At 42.8% G+C, this 24,004-nt stretch overlaps 1 protein-coding gene across 3 annotated transcripts; it reads right to left on the bottom strand.

Annotated features, from left to right (window-relative positions):
* Positions 1 to 1,978: 1,978 nt before the first annotated feature.
* Positions 1,979 to 23,007, bottom strand: Prdx4 (peroxiredoxin 4). Of its 3 annotated transcripts, XM_013506292.1 has the most exons (8): positions 17,792 to 18,130; positions 14,120 to 14,237; positions 12,413 to 12,529; positions 6,992 to 7,114; positions 5,083 to 5,213; positions 3,743 to 3,777; positions 2,299 to 2,345; positions 1,979 to 2,103 (listed from the first exon to the last, which is right to left on the bottom strand). In XM_013506292.1, the coding sequence occupies exons 1-8, from the start codon at positions 18,027 to 18,029 to the stop codon at positions 2,100 to 2,102; spliced, it is 813 nt and encodes a 270-aa protein (XP_013361746.1). In that variant the 5' UTR covers positions 18,030 to 18,130; the 3' UTR covers positions 1,979 to 2,099. The 3 variants fall into 3 exon arrangements, with proteins under 3 accessions (XP_013361746.1, XP_005407889.1, XP_005407887.1); XM_005407832.2 differs by lacking the exons at positions 2,299 to 2,345; positions 17,792 to 18,130 and adding an exon at positions 22,556 to 23,007; XM_005407830.2 differs by lacking the exon at positions 2,299 to 2,345 and having other exon boundaries at positions 17,792 to 18,129.
* Between the last annotated feature and the right edge of the window lie 997 nt (positions 23,008 to 24,004).

Raw genomic sequence — 24,004 nt, 5'->3', positions numbered from 1 at the left:
GGGTTCTCGCAGCAGCACCCTGCAAGAGAAAAGAAGATATTATAGCAATAAAATGTCACTGGACAGGGTCTGAGGAGGTCATCAGAGCTGATAAGGAACCTAACCCACTCCCCTCTAGACTAGGATTGCAAGTTCCCTGACTCCTGTCCCGGGAAAAGAACTTTCAGCATGCATCAGTAAGAGGCCGAGGAAGGATTTATTAGGCAGAAATTTCTCAGCGCCACCACTGCCATCTTGAGCTACGTACTTCGGTTGCAGGACCGTTCTGTGTGCTGCAGTGTTTAGCAGAACCCACGCCACATGCTAGTAGCATTTTGCTGTTGTTTTGGTGCTGGGAATCAAACTCAGAGCCTCATGCATGATAAGCCTGAGCTTTCCCACTGAGCAGCATCCCAAGCCCTTCCAGTTTTGACAACTGAATCTCTCCAGCCAGTGCCATGTGCATGTCCCAGGATCCAAATCCCCGCCCTCAGCACCGTGACAAGCGCGGCTATGGATGGTAGGTCAGTCTTGTCCCCTGGGGAGAGATCTCTGGCAGCCTCATCCTTTCCAGTAGGGTGGGGGACGACCCTTTCTGTGCGCTTTTTCATGTCTTGTTTAGGGTATAATCTTAGAACTACTGACTTTCAGAAGTCAGCTCTTTGAAGAGTTTATAAAAGGCACCGAGAAGGGGTGCATTTCGTACTCTTCTACCCATACGCTGTTTATACCACCCTGGCCACTGCTCGCTGATGTATGCCAGGTATTTAGGTGACTGGTCGTTGTGAAGTGTTGCAACATTAATGATTTGGCTTCCTTTGGAGTGGATCTAAAAATGCTGTCTTTGTAAATCTACCTCAAATTAAAAGGAGGCTGACACGACTCCAAAGACTCTAAAATCTGAGAACGGGATTCCAACTCTAATGTACTGATTGATAAGATGATCACAAACTCGTTTTAAGTATCAAAAGTACTAGCAGTCTTTAGCTTTACTAATAGGCTGGTTTCTAAAATCTTGACTGTAAACGAGTATTTCGAACACATTTTGAGGTAGGAAGGCATTATAAATAGCAGTTGGATCCCTGTGTCTACTCAGAGATGCCTATCACTGATCACCTGCCCCGTGTCACAGAATTGTTTCATCAAGGAGGCGAGTAACGCCCCGCTGCTTCTGTAAAAAGCTTTTGAGGGGCTTTCCAGGAGTACGAGGAGATGGGATAGTAGGGAAGACAGGACAAGGTAAATTGTCTGCTCCCAGGTCCTTTGACTATATGGCCGGTCTATAGAGGATTACAATAAAATAACTGCCATTTTGGGGTGATGATGAAGCACTGGAGTTCTACTTCATGTGTGGCCATATATTAGGAGCTAGCTATATGTACTTAGGGGCTCACCTTCTATTTCTTTTTTTTTTGGTGCCAGGAATCAAACTCAGGACCTCGCACTTGCCCGGCAGGTGCTGTGCCACTAAGCTATATCCCCAGCCCTCACCTTCTATTTCTTAAACAAAAAATAGACACACAACCTGATACTTATAAATTTGGTGTAAGTTAAATACATGAATGTGAAGAGGGGCCTGAGGGGTTTGTTATGACCAAGCAGTGAGTTAGGGGGCCACAACCCACACTCCTTGGCTACCCTGAAAGGTACGGAGAGGTGTTAGAGGAGGACGTGAAGAGCTCAGAAACTAGAACGAACCTATCTGCGTTGTCTGCTTTCGCCTTTGCTAGCTGCCCTTCTGAGCTTTAGTTTCCTCATCTGTACAGCGGAGAACCCCAAGAGCTGCTTGAGGATTACATGGAACTGCATCAACTTGTTTAACCCAATGCCTGGCCCATGGCATGCACTTCGTGTTGGTTATCATTGTCATTACCACTTTGATCTAATCTGATAGTTCCTGTCTTTTGGTATCACTGTCTACCCTTAACACTAAGTATCTGTGGCATGAGACATGGTTTTATTTTTTATATTTTCCAAGAAATTACTACTGTAAACAATGTGGCCGTGAAACAGTGACTTCTTTTATTGAGCACACTGAAGGCTTGGAAGCCTTGTAACTTGATGAAGTATTTTTCAGTTTTGTTTGTCAAAATACTTCAGTTTTCCAGCTGGATCTGGAATTATCTGTGAAAAACAAAAGCAAGAGAAAAAAGCAAATTATTCATTTCAAAAGCCAAAATACATCACTAGTAGTCTGGCATTAGCTGCCCATCTCTGAGCAAAACTAAATTTGTCCTACCTACTAATCTCAGTGATCCCCAAATGCAAATAATTTTCATAAATTAACATCTGTACTCAAGCACCACAAAATTTACTTACAGCTCTTCTCTTGGCCACCAGGCTTTCATGGCATCTTCGGGTTTGATCTAGTTAAATCAAACACATCGAGAGCAAGGCTACAGATGTTAATGTATTTGGAAAATCATTTGCTGATTAAATGATGGTATGCCACAGCGGCCTGGAAAGAAGGTGCCGTGTTCACTAAGGGGATAGCAAATGATTTTTTTTTTGTCTTTTTGAGACAGGGTCTCGCTATGCAGTTCAGGCTGGCCTTGAGCTCACTCTGTAGCCCAGGCTGGCCTCAAACTTACAGCAATCCTTCTGCCTCAGCCTCCCGAGTGCTGGGATTACAGGAATGTGCCGCCACACCCAGCCTAGCAAATGAATTTTTGGAGGTCTGAAGTGCAACTTTTAATTTTTTTTCAGTTTTTTTTTTTTAAAGAGAAAACAAAACAACAAATTTACAAATACAAAGACATAAACAGCATAAAAATGATACAGAATTTCAAGCAAGGTGGTAGGAAATTAACAATGGTTGTTGTATTACATATTGTTATCTTCAATGAAGTGCAACTCTTTAATCTCGTTTCAGAATAAAAAAACACCCAGAAACCAAGAATTAAAAAATGATATTACGTTTAATAACTAGTGAATGAATATGCTGAAAGAATATTGTAAGAGCATCATAGCCTTAGAAACCTTAGACTTAAAATAATATTTCTAATATGACGACTTTACATTATGTTACTTTCCAGTTAATATATAACTTATTGAGCCAGGGTCTCCCTATGTAGTTCATTCTGGCCTTGAACGCACTATGTAGCTCAGGCTGGCTTTGAACTCCCAGAGTTCCTCCTGCCTCAGCCTCCCGAGTGCTGGATTACAAGTGTGTGCCACCATGCTTGGCTAAAAGTTTTGATTTTAGAGGATAACAATTTAAGGATGTTTAAGCATGTTTCCAAATTGCACTCTGGCCAGAGACTACTTTAGAGTTTATCTATAAATTATACAGCCTCCCTAAAATAATGTACCTGTCCCAATGTTTTCTTTCTTCACATGAGAAGGACAGAATCATTAGTTTCAGTGTTCTTTAAACCAGGTTTTCTCAAAGGCTTTTTACTACATATAGGCAGGTTTTGCTTGTGATTGTTTTCTTGGATCATAAAGTCAGAAGAAATTCCATAAAATAAACTTGTTCTACCAAGTCACCACTCTGCCCTTTGTTTTGTCTTTTGGAAGAGTGTATTTCTCTGGACACTTAGTTTTAAAATTCATAAGCACCAAACCCCATATTCTGCGCTCTCCAGCCTCACATATTTTCCCTCCAGTTGAGGGAATGTCTGCACTCTGACTACTACTTACCAATGTTTACTTCACTTATGGGATCAAGACAGCTCTATGACAGGGAAAGCTTTTCCTAAAGTTAGCATATTGCTTTTTGGGCTCTAGCCATGCCCTTAATGGAAAAATCAACATGACTTACTGTTTCACTACCAGGTTTCCAGCCAGCAGGGCAGACTAAAAGGAACAAAAATGGACAAAAGACAAGTTAACAACAGAATTTAGTTTTCTTTAGCAATTCGTTTTGTTTCTATATCAAACTGAAATTAATAGAATATATTAATAACATTTCCAGACCACCAAGCACTTGACTTTTGGGGCGGTACTAGAGACTGAACCCAGGACCTTGGCACTGAGCTACATCCCCTGCACCTTCTTTTTATTTAGAGATATTGTCTCCCTAAATTGCCCAGGCTAGGCTCGAACTTGCAACCCTCCTGCCTCAGCCTCTCACAGTGCTGGGATTACAGGCATGAGTGACTATGTTTGGCCAGCATTTGACTTCTGTTACCTTCCTCTTCACACCAGGAAGTTTTAGTCATGGAGCTGATTGGTAGGGAGCTCATCTATTTCCATTTTTACCAATTACATTTAGTTACAGTTTTATTTTTATTTTTAAAATTTTTATTAGTACACGTTTGCAGTACACTATATTTATGTTCCTCATGGGGAACTGGTACGTGTACATAACACATCTTAATCCTCTTTTCATCTCCTCCTCCCCTCTGCCTCTCCTTTCTTCTCTGTCTCCCTGCCTTTTGTGAAAGATCTATCTCCATTGTTTTGCTCTTTATTTATAATTACATTCCCAGTATGAGAAACTAAGTGGAATTCCTCTGCAACAAAGCTGGGAAGTTTGGCAGCGTGGTGGGCTGAAAAGGCTGGGCACGGCAACAGCTCCGAGGTGACATAAACTTGCCGTAAGCCCGTCTGTCTCCTATCCCGCGGCACTTCGGACTCATAATGATGCCTGTTTGTCAGGAGACTGCAGGACACACCCTGACTCAGGCGCTGAGTTACATTTTTCAAAGGAATGCACAACATATTCTATTTTAGCACAATTTCACTTTTTTCCTTTTAGCTACTGATGAAACGTGGAGTGGAAGGATGAATTCATAGATTACCAGTGTGAAACTAAATAACCGCAAGAGTTACATCACTTAAAAGCCAGATCCAGTAATGTAAATGGGCAGATGAAACCTACATTCGTACTGGCACATTTTAAGTTCACAGAAACATGATTTGAAAGGTTGTAGTAGCACAGACTTTCCTCTTTGAGTTTATCCATAAATGACTACGTAAATACTCAGTAGTTTTACTTATTCAGGAAGCAGAATAGTGATATACTGTCAAAAGCACTTTAAGTTAAACCTTAGTTTCCTAAAAGGATCTAATAAATTGAAAGCAGTCAAAAATAACCTTCAGGGTGAGAAACCAAACTAACTATGCTTCCATCTCCCATGCTAAGAAGCGGCAAGGTACCTTCTCCATGCTTGTCGGTGTACTGGAATGCTTGAACCAGACGTAAGGTCTCATCCACCGATCGGCCCACAGGAAGGTCATTGAGGGTAATCTGCCTCAGGATTCCTTTGTCATCAATAATAAAGAGGCCTCTGTGAAACACAAGCACAGCAGACGTGAGGCCACTGCTTCTCAGTTACAAGAAGCACTAGTGAATGTGAATCCCTGTACCATCCACCCGGAAGGGTGCCGGACAGGACCGACAGCGTGCTCCCCGTCTGTTAGGATGCGCGCACCCTCCGCCCCCGTCGGCTGTGGGACTTGGGATGACTCCTGTGAAGAGGTGTCTTTTAAGTTGGTTTTGGCTAGGAAATGTACTGTAACATTTACAGTTGTTTAAGATTATATGACCTGAAAAAACGATGTGTAGAAACTACTTTGGAAATAAATATAATTTAAAAGAGAAACTTCATTCAAATAAGATTAAAATAACTAAAAACAATATTAATTGTATGTGGTCAATGTTCAAATAATTTCAAATTTTTAAAACTGCCTTAGTCCTTCTAGTGACAGTCTTACTCTTTGGGAACTAACCTAGTAATACTTCATGAAAGCAGAAAACCTTAGGGACCTGACAGGTACAAAAGAGAAACAGAATGGTGTGACGCAGGGTGGATGGGCCTTGAACACCCTCTGAGTGAGCAGGCTGACAACCAAAGCGCATGCGCTGCAGGGTGTCACATCACACAGGCTCAGGGGAGAGGAATCGCTGCCTAGGGCGGAGGGAATGGCTGGGGGAGTAAGGACTGCTAATGGGTACAGGGCTTCTTTGCGGAGTAATGAAAATGGTCCAAACTTTCAGTGTTCCCTGCACAACTCCATGAATACACCAAAAAGCACTGAATTGTATTCTTTAAGTGGGTGAATTGTATGGCATGTGAACTATATCTGAATAAAGCTGTTATAAAAACAAGATTTAAAATACTGACACTCACATGAAACATTTAAAGAAACTACTGGCCCTACAGAGTAAACTAGCAATGGAATTATAACAAAACTACAACTCTTTTAGGCTAAAATCACCCTTTTTCAAAGAATTGTGTTGGTATTTGTTAGCTCAAATAACCCAGTGAGAGCTGCTGGTTAAGGCATTCCTTTAGCTGGGTGTGGTAGTGCACATTTATAATCCCAGCACTCCTGGGAGGTTGAAACAGGAGGATGGCCATGAATTCGAGGCCAGCCTGGGCTACACAGTGAGTTCACGGCCAGCCTGAATTATATAGCAAACCCAACGTCCCTCCATACAGTAAAAAAAAGATACTGCTGTAATTTATCCCATTCCTAAGGCACAGGCTTGCTAAATATTATATGTATGTATGTATGTATGATGATGGCAATGATGATTTTAGTGTTTTGAGAGAGGGTTCTCACTTCATAGTTCAGGCAGGCCTTGAACTCACTATGTAGCCCAGGCTGGCCTCAAACTTTATATGTGACCCTCCTGCCTCAGCCCCCCAAGTGCTGGGATTCTAGGTGTGTTGCCATGTAACACAGAATCTGTGCTTGGCTCAGAATCTGTCTCTTTTATCTATAAAAAGACAGGGATGGTCAAAGACCTCCAAATAACCTTCCAGCTCTCACTGTCATTTAGGGCACTCACTGGTTATTTTATTTTATTTTATTTTTTTGTTTTTCTTCCAGTACCAGGAGTCGAACTCATGACCTTGCACTTGTCAGGCAGGCGCTGTGCCACTGAGCTAAATCCCCAGCCCCTCACTGGTTATTTTAAAGAATATCTACAACATTTTTGCCAAGTGGAGCAAAATAATACTTCTTGATCGAAATTTGTATCTTCTAACTTAGAAACATCCAATTCCAAAGGATTATAAATGTACTTGGGCTTTTCATAACATAAATCACAGAAAAGTACCTCAGGGTGTGACCTGCGTCCTCTAGATATACACCATAGTCCTTCGAGATCTGATGGTTCAGGTCAGAAAGAAGCGGGATGTTTATCGACCCTAGTCCTCCTTGTCTCCGAGGGGTATTAATCCTGTAACACACAGAGCACTTCCTCTTAGAGCTGAGTAAACAGCACATATTAAAATAGCCAGCAATCTTTCTTTGCATGTGCACATATGTGAGCACACACCTATGTAGTCTTTCTCTAACACAAACAGGCTAATTGCTTATGATTGTCTTTTCCCCACTTAACAATATGTCCATCTCTTTCACGCACTAAATACTGCTGCAGAAAACACATTTTAATGAGTGGATATGCTATCTTTTATATATCTCTACTGACAGTAAACTGTTTGCATGGAGACATCCTTGTATGCTCATCTTTGTATGCCTGTCTGGTTAATTTCCAGATCAAAGGATATACACTGTCAGTAAGCATAACCTCAGAAATGTGATCGTAACACAAAGCCTTGAGAGGCAGAGTATGAGTGCACACATTTTAATATTTGGGAAGACAAAGAATGCAACTGGGAAGAGGTGGAGAAAGTTAGGCATCATCCTCAGAATGAAGTGTTCTGTAAGCTGAGGCCCCAGCGGGGCACTGAGACCAGGGCAACCCTGTCGTAGACATCTGCAGCCCCGGATCTGCCATCCAAGTATGTAGCAGTCTTGGTTGGTATGAAACCTACTTAGCTGAGAACATAGCCCAGATTCTCTTGGGAAAATGATCCCAAATTTTCTAAGATGACACCAGTTTTTTCTTAGTAGACATGTTTTAATCCTAGGAAGATTTAGAACCATGCACGGTAGGAGTGGTGATACAAATAAGCCTAGTTTTCATATTTTTTATATTTAGAACTGATCAGTCAATATTTGTATATTAAGTTATTTTTAATGTTCAGGAGATTTTGTTTTACTGGAATTACCTGAGTGTTTGAAAGGTTTGTCTGAAAATTGAAGTACTTTCTCTTTTTTGGGAGTGGGCTGGTACTGGAGATGGAACCCAGGTTTTTTACACTGAGCTACACCCCAGCCCTTTTTTACTTTTAATTTTTACTTACTTTGTTTTTTATGAGTACGTATTTATAGTATGTAATGATCATTGTCCATGGGGAATTGGTACATGTACATAACACACCATAATTCTCTCTTCATCCCCTCTTGGTCCCCTTCCCATATGCAAAAGCTGTATCTAGCTATTCCCTATTCTCTACCTTTTATTGACTCTATATTTATACTGTGTTTTTTTTTTTGTTTTTGAAATAGGGTTTCACTATGTATTTCAGGCTGGCCTTGAACTCACCATGCCTGGCTTATGTTTCTCATATAAGAGAAACCATGTGATAGTTAAACTTGTTTGTCTGATTTATTTCACTTAACATTATGATCTCAAGGTACATCCATTTTCCTATTAAATGAGCCATTTATCTTTATAGCAGAGCAGTACTCCATTAGGTACAAATATATTTTCTTTATCCATTCATCTGTTGGACAGCTAGGCTGCTTCCAAGATTTGGCTAATGTGAATTGTGCCCCTATAAGCACGGGTATGCATGTATTACTGTAACATGATGTCTTTAACTTTTTCAGGAAGCTATCTAGAAGGGGAAGAGCTGAGTCAAATGAAATTTGTTTTAGTTTTTTGAGGAATCTCCATATTGACTTTCATAATGGTTTAAGAGTTTATATTCCCACCAACAATGCAGAAGTGTTCCTTTTTCCCCAGCAGCCTCGCCAAGATTTATTATTGGTTAATTTCTTGATGATAGCCATTCTTTCTGGACTTGGATTGAACCCTCTACAAACTGTGAGACAAATGAACCTTTCCTTCCTTAACTTTGGATGTTGGTTATTTTGTCTTGGCAACAATAAAAGTAACTAAAGGAGAATTTGGTACCAGAGAAGTGAGGTTGTTGCTGTGACTGTACCTGACCGTGAGATTTAGGAGCCTTTGGAGTGGGCTTGTGGGAAGAGGAGGAGTTAGGAAAGCATTGGAGATGCTGGCTGAAAAAGTGGAGCTGGAACATAGGCTGTACTTGATGGGAGATTCTGGTTAGAGCTCAGAAGACCAGAAGGCTGACAGAAAGAAATTCTGCTGGTAAAGACCAGGCTCAGGAGGTTTCTGCTGGGAAGAAGGACTGCACTGGTTGTTGGTTTCCAGATGATGTGTGTGTTATGCCTTGGCAGAGTTTGTCTGCATTTTGCTGGAGTCCAGGGACTTTGCCTGAGACTGAGATTAAGGGCGACAGACTAATTAATCTGGAAGAAAAAATTTCAAGACAGTCTAATGTTGAGGCTGTGGCATGGTTACTGTTGGGGGCTTTTAGCAAGATTTGTGTTGAGAATCAAGAGCAAAGAGCCCAGCAGAATGATTCAAAACACTGTAAATTTGGCCAAAAAGGAAGCATTAGTAAAATGCGGACTGCAAAGATAGATCAGAGGTGGTCTTGATTGCTGAGAAGGAAAAGGTGAATAGAAAAGATGGACTGAAGGTATCACGAGAAGCAGCAGGACCCCACACCTTCTGCAGCCTCAAAACTGCAAAAATGAAAGACTGTTTTGGGAAGAGAGTCCCAGAGCACCATGTTCTAGAATGGCAGTGGTCTAGGGAAGTTGTTCCTTGGGATTTAGTTCATAGGCACTCAACCCATACAACCAAGAGAGAAGGAAGCCTGGCTGCTGTCCCAGCTGGCAGTAAGCCTTGGCATGATCCACATGGCACTTATTTTAGGCACATGCAGAATGCAAGAGTTGTGGAGTCAGGAATGCTTCCACCCACATTTCAGAAGGAGGCCTGGGAGGCCATGCAGTGTGTCCCTGAGAGGGCAGCATGTGAAGATGTGAGTATGAAGCCAAAGGTACTGTGGAGACCCCAGAAGTTTGAGAAGCCAGGAACATGGATTATCTGAAGAAAGATTGAAGGAGGGAGCAGACCCCAATCCAAGAGAGAAGCCATGGGAGCTATAACTACTGGTAGTGCCATAGAGGTGGAGCCACAGAAGCCCTATGGCAAACCTACTGCCAGTATAAGTAAATGAGAAGAAGAGAAAAGCTTTCCCTCTAAAATCAGGAACAAGACCAAGATGTTCATTATTGCCACTCCTGTTCAATATAGTTCTCAAAACATTAGCCAGAGCAATCAGACAAGAGAAGGAAAAGGAATATATATAGAAAAGGAAGAAGTTAAGTCATCATTGTTTTGCAGATGACAAGACCCAAAACATTCCCCTAAAAGACTCCTAGAATTAAAAAACAAATTCAGTAGGTGTTTTAGTTACTTTTCTTGTTGCTGAGATAAAATACCTGACACCCAAAATTAAGGGAGGAAAGGTTCATTTGGCTCACAGTTTGTAGAGGGTTCAATCCATAGTCAGCTGACTCCAAGGCAGGGTGGTGTGACAGACAGGCTTCAAAGAGGAGAAATAGTTCATGGTGGAGAAAAGGTAGCAAAACAAGCAAGGAACTAGACAAGCCTCCTTCTGTCCCTTATATTTTATGCAGGCCACTATAGCACTCACACCCTTGATACCAGCACTACACACTCTAGATCCAGTTGCCTCTGAAAAGCCCGGCTCCCCCATGACTGCATTAGGCTTGCTGGGGACATCTAGACACAATCCATAACATTCTGCCCCTGACCCCCCAAAGACTCATGCACATCCCTTTATGCAAAAGGCATTCAGTCCACGTCCAAGAGCTGCCAAAGTCCTAACAGTGGCCTTGCTATGCAGTTCAGGCTGGCCTTGAACTTGAGGTAATCCTCCTGCCTCAACCCCCAGAGTGCTGGGATTACAGGCATGTGTCACCATGCCTGGCCCTATCAAAGGCTTTTTCTGCATCTACTGAGATGATCATGTGATTTTTGTTCTTGCTTCTGTTTACATGATTTATTACATTTAGTGATTTGTGTATGGGAATGCATCTTTTCATCCATGGGGTGAACCCTATTTGGTCATGATGTATGATCTTTCTGATGACTCATTGCATTCTGTTTGCCAGTATCTTGTTGAAGATTTTTGTGTCTATGTTCATTAAAGAATTTGGCCTGTAGTTCCCATTTTTGTTTATGTCCTTTTCTGGTTTTGGAATCAAGGTAATGCTAGCTTCAGGAATGACTTTGTGAGTACTCTTTTGTTTTCAATTTCATTAAAGAGTTTGAGGAGTACTGAGATTGTATCTTTCCTAAAATTCTTATAGACTACCTTTTATTTTGAGATAGAATTTTGCTAAATTGCCCAGGCTGGGCTTGAACTTGAGATCCTCTTATCTCAGCCTACATTGGTATGCACCACCATGCCAGCTGAAAACCGAGAAAAGGGAATGAATTCTTCTTTTCTGTGTGTGATACTTGGGATTGAACTTTGTATTTGTCCTTGTGTCTCTCAGGCAAGTGCTCTACCACTGAGCTACACCCCTGTCCAGTAGTTAATTTCTTAAGGAAAGATAATGAAATTGCATCTCCCCAATAAATTGAAATTTTTATATATACTCACATATATGTATGTATATATATAATTATATGTAGAAAAAACTTGTTTTGAATTTGTAACTTTAATGAATTGAACATTAAGATTTAAATCCAAAAGAATTGTAAATAATTGTTATTATGCACAAAATCATAAGCAAAAAATTGTGGACTCTATTAAAAACTCACACACATATGTATGTTTTAAATTTTAAGACATCTTGCTAAACTGCTTTCCTGAAATGCTAAACCACTGTGTGTAAATACCATTCTTCACATTTTTGCCAACATTGGATGCATTTTTTTCAATTTAACAAAATTTTAAAAAATTTTTTTGAGTACGTATTTGCAGTATATAATGACTATATTCATTGTGGGGAGTTGGTTCACGTACTTAATTCTTTTTACTTCCTTTTCAACTTTCAAATCTTGCCCAATCAGACAGTGAGAAACGGCACTTCTTGTCATTCTGATGTGCAATTTTTTGTAAGTAGGTGGAAAAATCTTTTCATGACTAAGGAATTTAAAAGAATTACTTTAAAAAAATTATTCCTTCTTGAAAAGTATAAAAGGTTTTATGGGTTTGACTTACCATACCCACGAACTGCACAGCAGAAAATGGTATATTTTGAAGATTTTTTTCCTCCAGATGAAGGTCACTCAATTGATCATAATAAAGCAATCATACAATCTAGTAGTTTTTGCTATGGAAATCACATCCATTATATTGAACCCTCCCCCATTTTAAAAGGTTAGGTAAGCATTTTTACCATAACTACACTGAACTAGCAGCTCATTGTACTGCTCTTAGATAAATCTGTTCCTCAACTGTCTGATAAACAGCATTATCATGTTTATCTGCCCATGATTTAGAAGGAAATACAACCATTTTTTTTGCCACAAATTTAAGTGTAAAATACTGACCAGGCCAAATGGGTGAACTGTGAATCGACAGAGCATGCTACCACTTCAGTATTTATGGATCTGAATTCTTCAATTCTGTCACCAAAAGCGATGATTTCAGTTGGACACACAAAGGTGCTGAAAGGTAAAAAAAAAAAAAAATTCAATATTCTCAAATAAGAATACACCTGAGGGGCTGGGGATTTAGCTCAGCGGCAAAGCGCCTGCCTGGCAAGTGCAAGGTCATGAGTTCGGTTCCCGGTACCGGAGAAAAACAAAACAAACAAAAAAAAATACACCTGAGTGTTTAAATGAGTTAGTTTTTACAAACACCTTTACTATATAAAAATGTACCTTAAGAACGATTTTATATATGGTGCTTCTCAAGATGAAATTTCCCTCCTATATAGGTCCTTTCCTTCCTTGTGCGGCCGCGGTTTTGCTCTTAATACCATCATGCTGTCAGAAGCACATGTCTAGCAGCTATTACCTAGGGCAGTATTTTTCAACCCCTGGTAGGGACTCCTTAAATTGAGTTCCAACAAATACTTTAAAAAGTAAAAGAACTTTTAATCACTACCTACTCAGTGTCTAGTAAGCACGGGTTTTTCTCATGAGGGGTGGGATTATTTGGTGTTGAACAGCTTGTGCTGGGATCCCAATTGTACATCAGACAGGTTTCTTTTTTTGTTGTTTTTTGTTTTTCTTCCGGTACCAGCAATCAAATTCACGACATTGCGCTTGCCAGGCAGGCGCTTTGCCACTGAGCTAAATCCCCAGCCCCAGGCAGATTTCTTTCTCTCCTCCCTTCCCCTTCTGTTTCCTTCCCTTCCCTCTTTCTTGCACTGCGGATTCAGACCAGGGAACACAATCACGTAGATTTCAAGTATAAAGTACTGAGACGATGGTCAATGGGTTATGACTCTGAAATACATGGTAGACGTTTTTTTCCACAGTAAGATTTTTTATTAGTAATTTTTTAATTGAAATGTTTGTTGATAGTTTTATTTTGTAAGCTTTCCCTTTCTTAAGATAGCCAGTTATCTCCTCCTTGATCTGAAATCTCTAATCCAGTGACATAAATGACACTGTATTACAGCATGTTGTAAACTGTTGTTTTCACGAAACATTAGATTTTACAGAAAATATTTCCAAAGTTTTACCACAGGGACTTCAAGCCTGCCTTAAAAATGTTACCTTCTAAATGGGATCCCTTAAATCAAAGCTTTTCTTCCCCCATTGAAATCTTTGTGGCCTTAGCACTGTGGACCTTTTTTTTTGAGACAGGGTCTCACTACATAGTTCAGACTGGCCTTGAACTCACAGTGAGCCTCCTGCCTCAGCTTCCCAAGTGCTGGGATTATATACATGCACCACCACACTCTGCCTGTAGATATCTTTCTTTAACTGCCTCCCTTGGTTTCTTTTTTGTCTTCCACTTCTCTAATCACTCCAAGGTTTTCTCCATGTACCCCTCTTTCCCACCCTAATCCCCAGCCGTGAGCACTCTAAGATTCTTTCTCTTGTCTCTTACTCTGTCATCCTCAAATCCTTCCCATCTGCATACTCCACTCTCTAAAGTGTTATCTTTTTGAATGAATTCCTTATTTCAGCTTGCCTTTTTAAGAATCAACAGCTGAATAAAAATCTCTCAACATTTGATGTTCTGGAATAACGAATGATTAAAGACTGAGGTTTTACTAGTTGCTATTTACATGTATTACTTACAAATCAAGTGGGTAGAAGAAAAAAACCAAGTATTTCCCATGGTAATCGGTTAATTTCAGCTCCTTGAATTCTCCATTTATCACAGCTGTTCCTTCCCAGTAAGGCGCTGGCTTGGAAACTAAGAAAGAAAAAGACACGATGTTCTGTGACACTGTGAAAAACTGATGATGGCAGGAGGTTGTCTTTTTTTTTTGATGTTGCCAGGGATTGAACCCAGGGCCTTGCGCATGCTGGGCAAGTGCGCTACCACTGAGCTACATGCCCAGACCTCAAAAGCAGGCTGATGAAGCTCAACGACTTCCCAGAACTTAAGTGTTACTGAACTCATAAAATAAAATACTGTACAGAGAATTATGGAAACCAATTACACTGAAATGCAATCATCAAAATATTATATAAATCTAAATTAGTGATACAGCAATACATGTGTTCTTTTATTAACACTTTAAAACTACAGGATCCAGCAATGATCTAATAACTTATTTAAAATAACTATTTGTTTTCATGAGAAACCACTTTGAAGATATCAATATGTAATACAACAAGCATTGTTAATTTCCTACCACTTTGTAACTCTGTATTGTCTGTACTATTCTTTTGCTATTTTGTAAAAGGTTGTCTGTCTGTTAATGTTTTCCTTTTATTTTTAAAATAAAATAAAAAAATAACAATGAGTAGCAATGATGTTTCAGGACACGTGCTGTAACTACAACATATCACGAAAGTATCTGTGAGTGTATTCACAACAGGCACAAGTGAGTGCTGCTGAGGCTAGCAGGGTTCATTGCCTATGTCCACAATAGGAGGACATGCTCAATTTCATTTGGGGTGAAAATGCCTTGTTTCTATCCAGGCTCACCCCCAACACTCCATGCCTGCAGGAAACCTGTTGGATACTTCATTGTACCGCCCCAACTTATCAACTTCTACATTTCAAATAATGAGTTTTTAATGGCAGTTTTCCAGATGTACTGACTCAGTTTGTCCAGTTTCTCATGTACACAGGGGAGGACCTGCCACAGAAGGCTACCCTATACAAGGAGGAAACGTGCAAATACACTAGTCCGTGGGATAATTTTCCTGGAGGGTTTAGCAAAAAGAGACCCCTCCCCTCCCCAAACAGGTTTCAAATGACCTGATGGAAACTGAATAGGTAGTGCTGCTCTCTAGGAAGGGCACGCTGTAATTCTAGCCAATATCCTCTGAGAATAATGTAGCTTGGTGCTGTTTACACATTTATGATTTCAGAACCGTTACATACACTGAGGTCAATACTTGCTTGCAAGTTCGACTGAAGTTACTAGAAAATAATTTATACTTTTGTGTAACAGCCAGCATTTGTGGTCACTCCAAAAAGAGACAAACTGAAGATGAATTTCTCTGTGAAGTTAATATATAACATGTGACTACTTATCTTGAACCAGCACCCTAACTCATAAATAATCCTGATCTGATTAGGTAAGGCCAGGAGGGAGAATTACATAGAAGGGTATTAAACTATATATACCTCTATCATCTATCTATCTATATCTATCTATCTATCATCTATCTATCTATCTATCTATCTATCTATCTATCCATCATCTGTCTTAAATGCTACTCAAATGAGGTTATTATAATTCTAATGATCTGTAACAATGACAGTCCTTAAAGATTTTAACATATTGGAACCCTATATGGAACACTGCAGGAAATAAATTTTGTTCAGAAAATTGACTTTGGAGATTTAGGTTCTTTTTTTTTGTCTTTTTAAGACAGGGTTTCACTATGCAGTTCAGGCTGGCCTGGAACTCACATGGATCCTCCTGCCTCAGCCTCCAGTGTGTTGGGGATCACAGGTGTGCGCCACGACGCCCAGCTGTGATTTTGGTTCTTGATTTAAGAACTGCAGTCACTTTGATAAAATCTATAAATGGAATTCCCAAAGCAATCTGTTATCTATTAAAAAAGAGATAAATTGTCCTGCATATAAATTATAATTAACACAAATTCTGCAGAGATGTATAATGAATAATATTTAAATCCCTTTATAACACCTACCAATTTAACAATTTTTTTGTTTGAGACACGGTCTTGCTATGTAGTCCAGGCTGGCCTCAAATTCCGCAATCCTCCTGCCTCAGCCTCCTGAGTACTGGGATTACAGGCATGTGCCACCATGCCCGGCATTAACAACTGTTAATACTTTGATGTTTTGTATTCTTTTTTAAACACCCCAAATCATGTCCCTGCCCCCCATTTATATTTTTTTCTATTTTCTTAAGGGAAATGGTAAAGTATCAAGTTTTTCATGTTACTATCGACGATTTGAAAATATGGCCTTATTGGATTTAAAATATCCCATTTTATAAATACAAATCCTTATGTCTCCAATTTTACACGCGTCTACATATGACACAGAGATGTAGCAAATACATAATATTTGAAAAAGTCTGGGAAAGCTATTATTATTATTTGCTTCCATAAGCAACTTTGGAGTGAATTTGTTTCCGATGGCAAGTATACATAGTATCAGTAGAGACTTAACTGGCTGTTATGTTTCAAAATATTTTCCCAGGCAAATGAAACCAATGGGACTGGGAAATGCTGACTTTGGAAGTGCAATATTGCTTTCTAAATACAAAAATGTAAAAGCAGTTAACTTCCAGTATGAAAGAGCTATGGAGAAGGTTAACGATTTTTCTCTCATTCCCACCTCTCCTTAGCTCCTAACAACGTCCCATCTATCTCTGGGGATTCCTAATGGCAAAGCATTACTTTCTCCATCATGAGCCATGACCACCACAAAAGCCAAGTACACACCTACCGAATGTCAAATGATCTGTAGGAAAAGTAGATTATGCAAAAGCAAGTAAGGGATAGTGTTTATTTGTATTCCCTCCTGGTCATTTCTTTTTGGCTACTTTAACATCCAGATGTAGCAAGCCACAGCTTTCTCCTTATCTGCTTAGTCTGACGTGTCCTTCCTGCAAGTGGCCAGTAGCTTTGTACACTGGACAGAAATGCAAATAATCAAAAGCCAAACTGGCAGGACACAAATATGCCACGGGATTTATCATCAACCCAGATGTGCTAATTTCCAATCTCCTTCCTCCCCCCCCCCCAAAGTTCATTCTGTAACCCATTTGCGGAAACACAAAGAATACCAACGAACTATACAGCTTTTAGGGAAGATGGCTTATAAATCTTTATAAAAAGCAACAACAAAAAAGGAGGAAAAACGAAATATTTGCCTGAACATTCTGTTTCACCACTTTTCTGTTTAATCAAACTTTCTGTGAATCATTATTCAACCATTCAATGCATGCTTCCCGGAAAGAGTATTGGAAGAGACAGGACGTGCCGCAAGGCACTTCACGGTGCTTGAGGAAGTTGTTTCAGTTTGCACAACACCCTGCAATGCCTGCAATCCCAGTAGGGCCACTTTCTTTGCCTCATCTGTGGCTTTTGGGGTAACCACTAACTCTTCCAAAATCTGATCAGCAGAAACCATCCCTTTCTTCACAACTGGAACCCCCACCCCCATCCTCCAGTTCCCGGGGAGAAGCAAGCAGGGTCAGGGCCCCAGGGCGGCCCAGGGGGTGCCGCCCAACCCAGCCCCCCACCTCCATAGCCTCGGTGAGCAGTGTCCACGTGTCTCCGGCTCCCCCCACCCGGCAGGGCACCACCTACTCTTTGCTTTGCTTAGGTGCAGGGAGTGGTCTGCGACCGATACCCGGGACACTTCCCCCGGGTACACTTGTCCACCCGCGTAGAAGTGGCACTCCTCTTCGCGGGTCCGGGGCCTCTCCTCTGCCTCCAAGCCCCGCAGAGCCCCGATCTGCAGCAGGAACAGCAGCAATGGCAGCAGTTTTGGGCCTCGGCCGGGGACCGGAGTCATCGCAGCTTCTGGCCGCGGTGGCGCCTCCATGACCACGCGAGCGCTGAAACGTCTCTTGCAGCGCGCGCGCTTTCTCCTGCCGCGCGCACTACACCCGCGCTAGCCAGGGCGCGGCCTCGCGAGACCTGCTCCGCCCCACTCCTCCTCCCGCTTGCCACGTGGGTGCCGGCCCCGCCTCTTTGCCTATGGGGTGGGGGACTGCGCCTGCGCTTTGGCGCGGATCTCGGCAAACTTTCCCAATTTTGGAAAGGCAGCCTCCTTCCGCCTCAGGAGGGCTTGCTGTCATCTTTGTGTTGGACGTCCTTCCGCGCCCATCTCTTTCACAAAGCTGCTTCACACAGTCCCCCCAGAAACAAACCAAACTGGGCGTGGTGATACACCAGACTGGGGCGGGAGGATCGAAAATTCAAATTGCCCGGGGAATTTAGTAGTTTAGGGAGATCCTATCTTAAAATTAAAAAGAAAAAAGAAAAAGAAAGAAAAAGGACTGGGATGTAGCTCATTGCAAAGGCCCCGAGTTCAATCCCCAGCACCCAGAATAAAACAGAACTGAAACTAAGCAAATAGGTGGCTCAAAGTCAAATATTGCATATTTTCTCTCATGTGGAATCTGAAAAAGTTTTAAGAAAGAGATGACATGAAAATAGAAGGAAAATATTAGAGAAAAGGAAGGGCATCAGAGAGGAGGAGAAGGGAAGGGTAAGGAAGGTAATGTGGCGTGGGTGGGTGTTGTGGTTTGTGTCTGAATGTGGCCCCAAAGCCTCATGCAGTCATGGGGCGGGCTTCTAGAGTTTGTGATTGATCCATGGTCCAATGCTGGGATTATGGGTGTGAGCGCTATACCCGCCCTGGGGCAGGCAGTCGGCACACAGCCTAAGGAAGGGAAAGAGGCTACTTGCCACCACTCCTCCCTTTTGCGCATGTTGCTTTTGCTGTGTTCCGCTGCCACGAACTGTAGCCCTCTGCCACGTGCCAGCCAAGTATGGACTGAAACCTCCATAAACTGTAAGTGAAATAAACCTTTCCTTCCTTCATTTTGGGCGTTGGGTATTTTGTCTCAGCAATGAGAGAAATGTAATCAAGACAGAATTTGGTACCTGAGCAGTGGGGTCACTGCTGTGACTATACCTGACCACGTGGTTCAAGAGTCTTTGGAAATGGCTTGTGGGAAGTGTTTGGAAAGGTTCAGAGATGTTGCCTGAAAGCGAAGCGCTGGAATGCCTTCAGCTGTTCTGTCTAGGAGATTCTGGTCAGAGCTCAGAAGACCAGAAGGCTGATAGTAATCCTCCTGGTAAAGACCGGGTTCGGGAGGCTTCTGCTGGGAAGAAGGACTGCGTTGGTTGTTGGACTTTAGATAATGTGTGCTATGGCTTGGCAGAAAGTTTGTCTGCATTTTGCCCGAGTCCAGGGACTTTGCCTGATACTGAGATTAAGGATGGTGGTGGACTGATTAATCTGGCAAAAGAAATTTCCAGGCAGTTGAATGTTGAGGAAGTGGCATGGCTATTGTTGGGGGCTTTTAGCCAGATTCATATTGAGAATGAAGAGCAAAGAGCCCAGCAGGATGATTTAAAATGTTGTGAGTTTGGCCAGAAAGAAAGCTCCAGTAAAGCTGTGGACTGCAAAGATAGAGCTGAGGAGATCTCCACTGTTGAGAAGGAGCAAGAGAATGGAAAAGATGGCCTGAGGGCATCACAAGAAGCTGCAAGTCTCCACCCTTTGCAGCCTCAAACCTGCAAAGGTGAAAGACTTTGAGAAGAAAGCTGCAGAGTGCCATGTTCCAGAATGGCGGCAGCCACACCAGATTCCAGCAGCGGCGTAGAGAATTTGTTCCTCAGAATTGGATTCAGAGTGCCCAGTGTTCCAGGCACTCGACCCCTATGACCAAGAGAGAGGAAAGTTTGGCTACTGCTCCAGGTGGCAGCAGACCTTGGCATCATCCATGTGGACCTGGTTTTACGTGCATGGAGAATGCAAGAGTTATGAGGTTTAAAAGGCTTCCACCTCATTTTCAGAAGGCCTAGGAGGCCAGGCAGTGTGCCCCTGAGAGGGCAGTGTGTGCAGCTATCAGTGAGAAGCGAGAAGTTCAGTGGAGACCTCAGACGTTTGGAAAAGCCAGGAATGTGGATTGTCTGAGAAAGGCTGCAAGCAGGGAGCAAAGCTGGTCCCAGAGAGAAGCCGTAGAAGCTGTAACCACCAGAAGTGCCACAGGGGTGGACTCATGGAAGCCCTTTGGAGCTCACAATGTGCCACAGATAGCTTCAGATGCTGGATGTGGAACTACAGGACATAATGCTAGCCCTGTTGGATTTTGGACTTGCTTTGGTCCCAATGCTTTGTATCCCCCTGTTTGTACCTTTTGGAATGGTACTGCTTATTTTGTGCCATTGAATGTTGGAAGTGTTTAACTTTTCATTTGCACAGGGGCTTGCAACTAAGTTTGCCTTACATCTCAGACGAGACTTGGGACTTGGACTTTTCAGCAATGCTAAAACTGTTAGGATTTTAGCAACTCTTAGAGCTGGGCTACAATGCCGTTTGTATGAAGGGATGTGCATGAGTCTTTGGGGGGCCAGGAGTGAAATGTTACGATTTGTGTCTGAATGTCCCCCCACATCCTCATGGGGCGGGCTTCTAGGATTTGTGATTGATCCATGATCTAATTCTGGGATTATGGGTGTGAGTGCTACACCCGCCCTGGGGCAGGTAGTTGGCATACAATGTAAGGGAGGGAAAGAGGCTGCTTGTCGCCATTCCTCCCTTTTGCACTTGTTGCTTTTGCTGTGTTGCCCTCTGCCATGTGCTGCTCTGCCTTGTAGCCAGCCAAGTATGGACTGAAACCTCCATAAACTGTAAGTGAAATAAACCTTTCCTTCCTTCATTTTGGGCGTTGGGTATTTTGTCTCAGCAATGAGAGAAAAGTAGCCAAGACAGTGGGTCTCAAGGCATGGAAAGATGGCCCAGGGCTACAGAGATTCAGATGGGAAGATTATATTGAGAGCTTTAATAGACATTTTACTATTTTTCCCCCTTTAGTGGTGCAAACAGTGGCATGACCCTACTCTAGCTGTTGCTCTTTCAAGTCTAGGGAAAAGTAAGAGCAGACAACAGCAAACAGGCAGTATTGGGTATCTTTTTAAAATCAAGTCTTGTGAAGTTCCCAGAAAACTCCTCTCCCAGTACAGTGTTGTTCCACGACAATATCCCACTTCCCACTCTTGGCCTTCTTTGCCCCCAACGCCTCTGTGCAACCCCACCTTCACCCTTAACTTTGCGCCTGCGCCCTGGGTTTTATGACGCTTCTCCGCCCCCAACGCCTCTGTGCAACCCTACCTCCCCGCTTAACTTTGCGCCTGCGCCCTGGGTTTTATGACGTTTCTCTGCCCCCAACGCCTCTGTGCAACCCTACCTCCCCGCTTAACTTTGCGCCCCCGCCCTGGGTTTTATGACGCTTCCAGCTCTCAGTTCGATGTGCTCCTCCTCCCACATCTTTCCCACAAAGCTTTGCGTGTGACCGGCTTCCTACCTCTGAAGTGATCCACTTCCAGCCTCTGTCCCTGCCTACTCTGTCATCCTTCTATAAAGAAACCCCATTGCATGCATGCTATTGTCCCCCAAAGCTTACTGGCTTGCATTTTCTTCTTCTTTTCTGTGTAAGCAGTGTTATGATTCCCCTCTTCCTTTGTAACCCTTTTCAGTCTGTAGAAAACTTAAGAAAGGTCTAATCTGAAAGGTAGTATCCTTCAGACCATTTCTTCTCTTCCTGCAGGATAGGAACTGCAGGAAAAACAGGCAGTTTGGGGACACAAGCTTGTCTCAGGTGTATACTTGCAGAAAGCAAAGCTTGTGGGTCTGAGAGCACAGCTCAGTGGTACGGCGCATGTACACAAGGTTCAACTCAGTCTCTAGCACCAAAAAAACCCCCAAAACTAAAATTCAAAAAACCAAAAACCCCAAAAACGCACACAACAGAAACCTTAAAAACTTCCCAGAAAAATCCATTTCCCAGAACATAATTGTTCCATCTTTTGACATTTACTCTACTTGCTACCCATATTGACTAGGATTGGGAAGTGGGGGTTGGGGGAAGCGATACAGCACACGCCCGAAAGAGGGAGACCATCGGCAGGCTTTCTGCCCCCGAGGAGCCTCATGTCTTCTTGGGAGTTCTTGACATCTTTCTGAATCCCGCAAAAGTCGTTCTAACAGTTTGTATTTCCTCTGTTAGACTGTCAATTCCCTGGGGCTGAAATCAATGCCTGATTGGTCTGTTTTCCAAAGAGCCTGGGTAAGCATTTGATACTGTAAGCACTTGATTTTACAAGTAATTTCTAATATTCCAAGAAGTCTTTCTGACTTTCAAGTGGTTCTCATATGTTATATACTTAATCCTTGTGATAACCCTTCGAGGCAGATAGAAAATCTGTCCTTTCTCAACATCGCTCACCCTGCTTCTTCTTACCATGGTCCCTACTTTCTGCTTCCTGGCCCCCGCTTTCTATGGGCATACGATGAAGCCAGCCCCCTGCGCTCAGGGAAGGAGAACACATTCTTACCCATAATGTTTTCTTGCGGCTCTTCGCTCTCTGGCGGTGTGTAGGTTGGAGGAGGCCTCTGACGAGGTGGCTCACACTCCCATTCTTCTCCTTCCCTGGCCTCTTGTTCCAAGTGGAAGGGGAGCGGGGCCCGAGGGGCTCGGGACTGAGCCCCAGGGATTCGGCTCAGGCCTCGTGGGCGGCTTCTGCGATCCATGGTGACTGCCAGGTAAACAGCCACAAACCTGAATTCTGGACCCTGAACTGGGCCTCTGAGATTGGCCCGGGGAAGGAAGCGTGGGGAGAGCTTTAGGCCCTACGCTTCTTTGCCTGGGGCCGAGCTGAGATGCCCCAGTTGATACCAGGGACTGCTCACCAAGTGGGCCCCAGGGAACTCCCTGCCCACTGGGGAGAGTGACCAAGTTGGCCAGCTCCCTGGCACCGCCTCTGTGCCCCTCAGGCCTACTGGCGCCCCCTGGCAGCTGACACTCTGACTGGCAGCTGCTCTGAATCCTTTCAGCCAATGAAATTTGTGCAGACTTTGTGATGGCACAGTGACACCCAACAGGCGGGTGGGGGGGCCCGGGGTTGGGGTGGGGCCCTGCCCTCTAGGTACTTGCCATCTGGTTGGAGTCACCCATGTTAATAACACAAAACAGTCGCACAGAAGAGTGCTTTTAAACCCAGGGTGCGCCTTAGACACACCTGGGGATTTTAAAAACAGTCAAAGGTAGAGAGCACAACCCCACAGGTCCTTGGGTATCATTAGTTTCACAAATGGGCAGCTGCAGTTAAGAATCACCACAAGTGCAGGTTAAAGACAGGTTTGGGGGTCAGCATTCCTAGGTTCAAATCTGAGCTTTGACATCCATTCGCACTGAGGCCTTGAGAAATGTGTTTAACTTTTCAGAGCCTCAGTTTCTGCTTCTGCAGATGGAAGGCAGTACTTTGCTTGTGTTGTAAAACTGAAATGATAGGGTAAATGTAAAGCCCAACTTCACATCCATGTAAAGCTGCTATTTTATTGATCCTTTTGGCAAGAGATGCTCCAGCCTCAGCTCCAGCCTCCAGATTTTCTTGTGGAAGTCCAGTGATGGCAAACCTTTTAGAGACCGTGTGCCCAAACTACAAACCAGAAATCTACTTATTATCACAAAGTGCCAACATTACAATTAATCCTGGATACTGAGGTTTTAGTTTAGAAAAAATAACTCACACATTAACATCTTTAATCTTAAAAGAATAATAACATGTGTGCCATAGTTTCACCATGTGCTAGTCTCTAAGCCAAGCTTTCTAAAATTTTTTCTCATTTTGTTGAGGTCATGGTGTTGCAACACTTGTCCCTCTCTCATTCTAGAAGCCCTCCACCAAGTTACGAGGACAGTCAAACAGCCTTTGAGAGGCCAGCTGTAGAAAGAAATGGAGGCCTTCCCTGAACTATCGGTACTGCTTTGCCACCCTTGTGAC

This window comes from Chinchilla lanigera, unplaced genomic scaffold, assembly GCF_000276665.1.
Source record: "Chinchilla lanigera isolate Chin_1 unplaced genomic scaffold, ChiLan1.0 scaffold00108, whole genome shotgun sequence".
Classification (NCBI taxonomy): Eukaryota; Metazoa; Chordata; class Mammalia; order Rodentia; family Chinchillidae; genus Chinchilla; species Chinchilla lanigera.
This window is presented reverse-complemented; position numbering and strand designations above follow the sequence as displayed.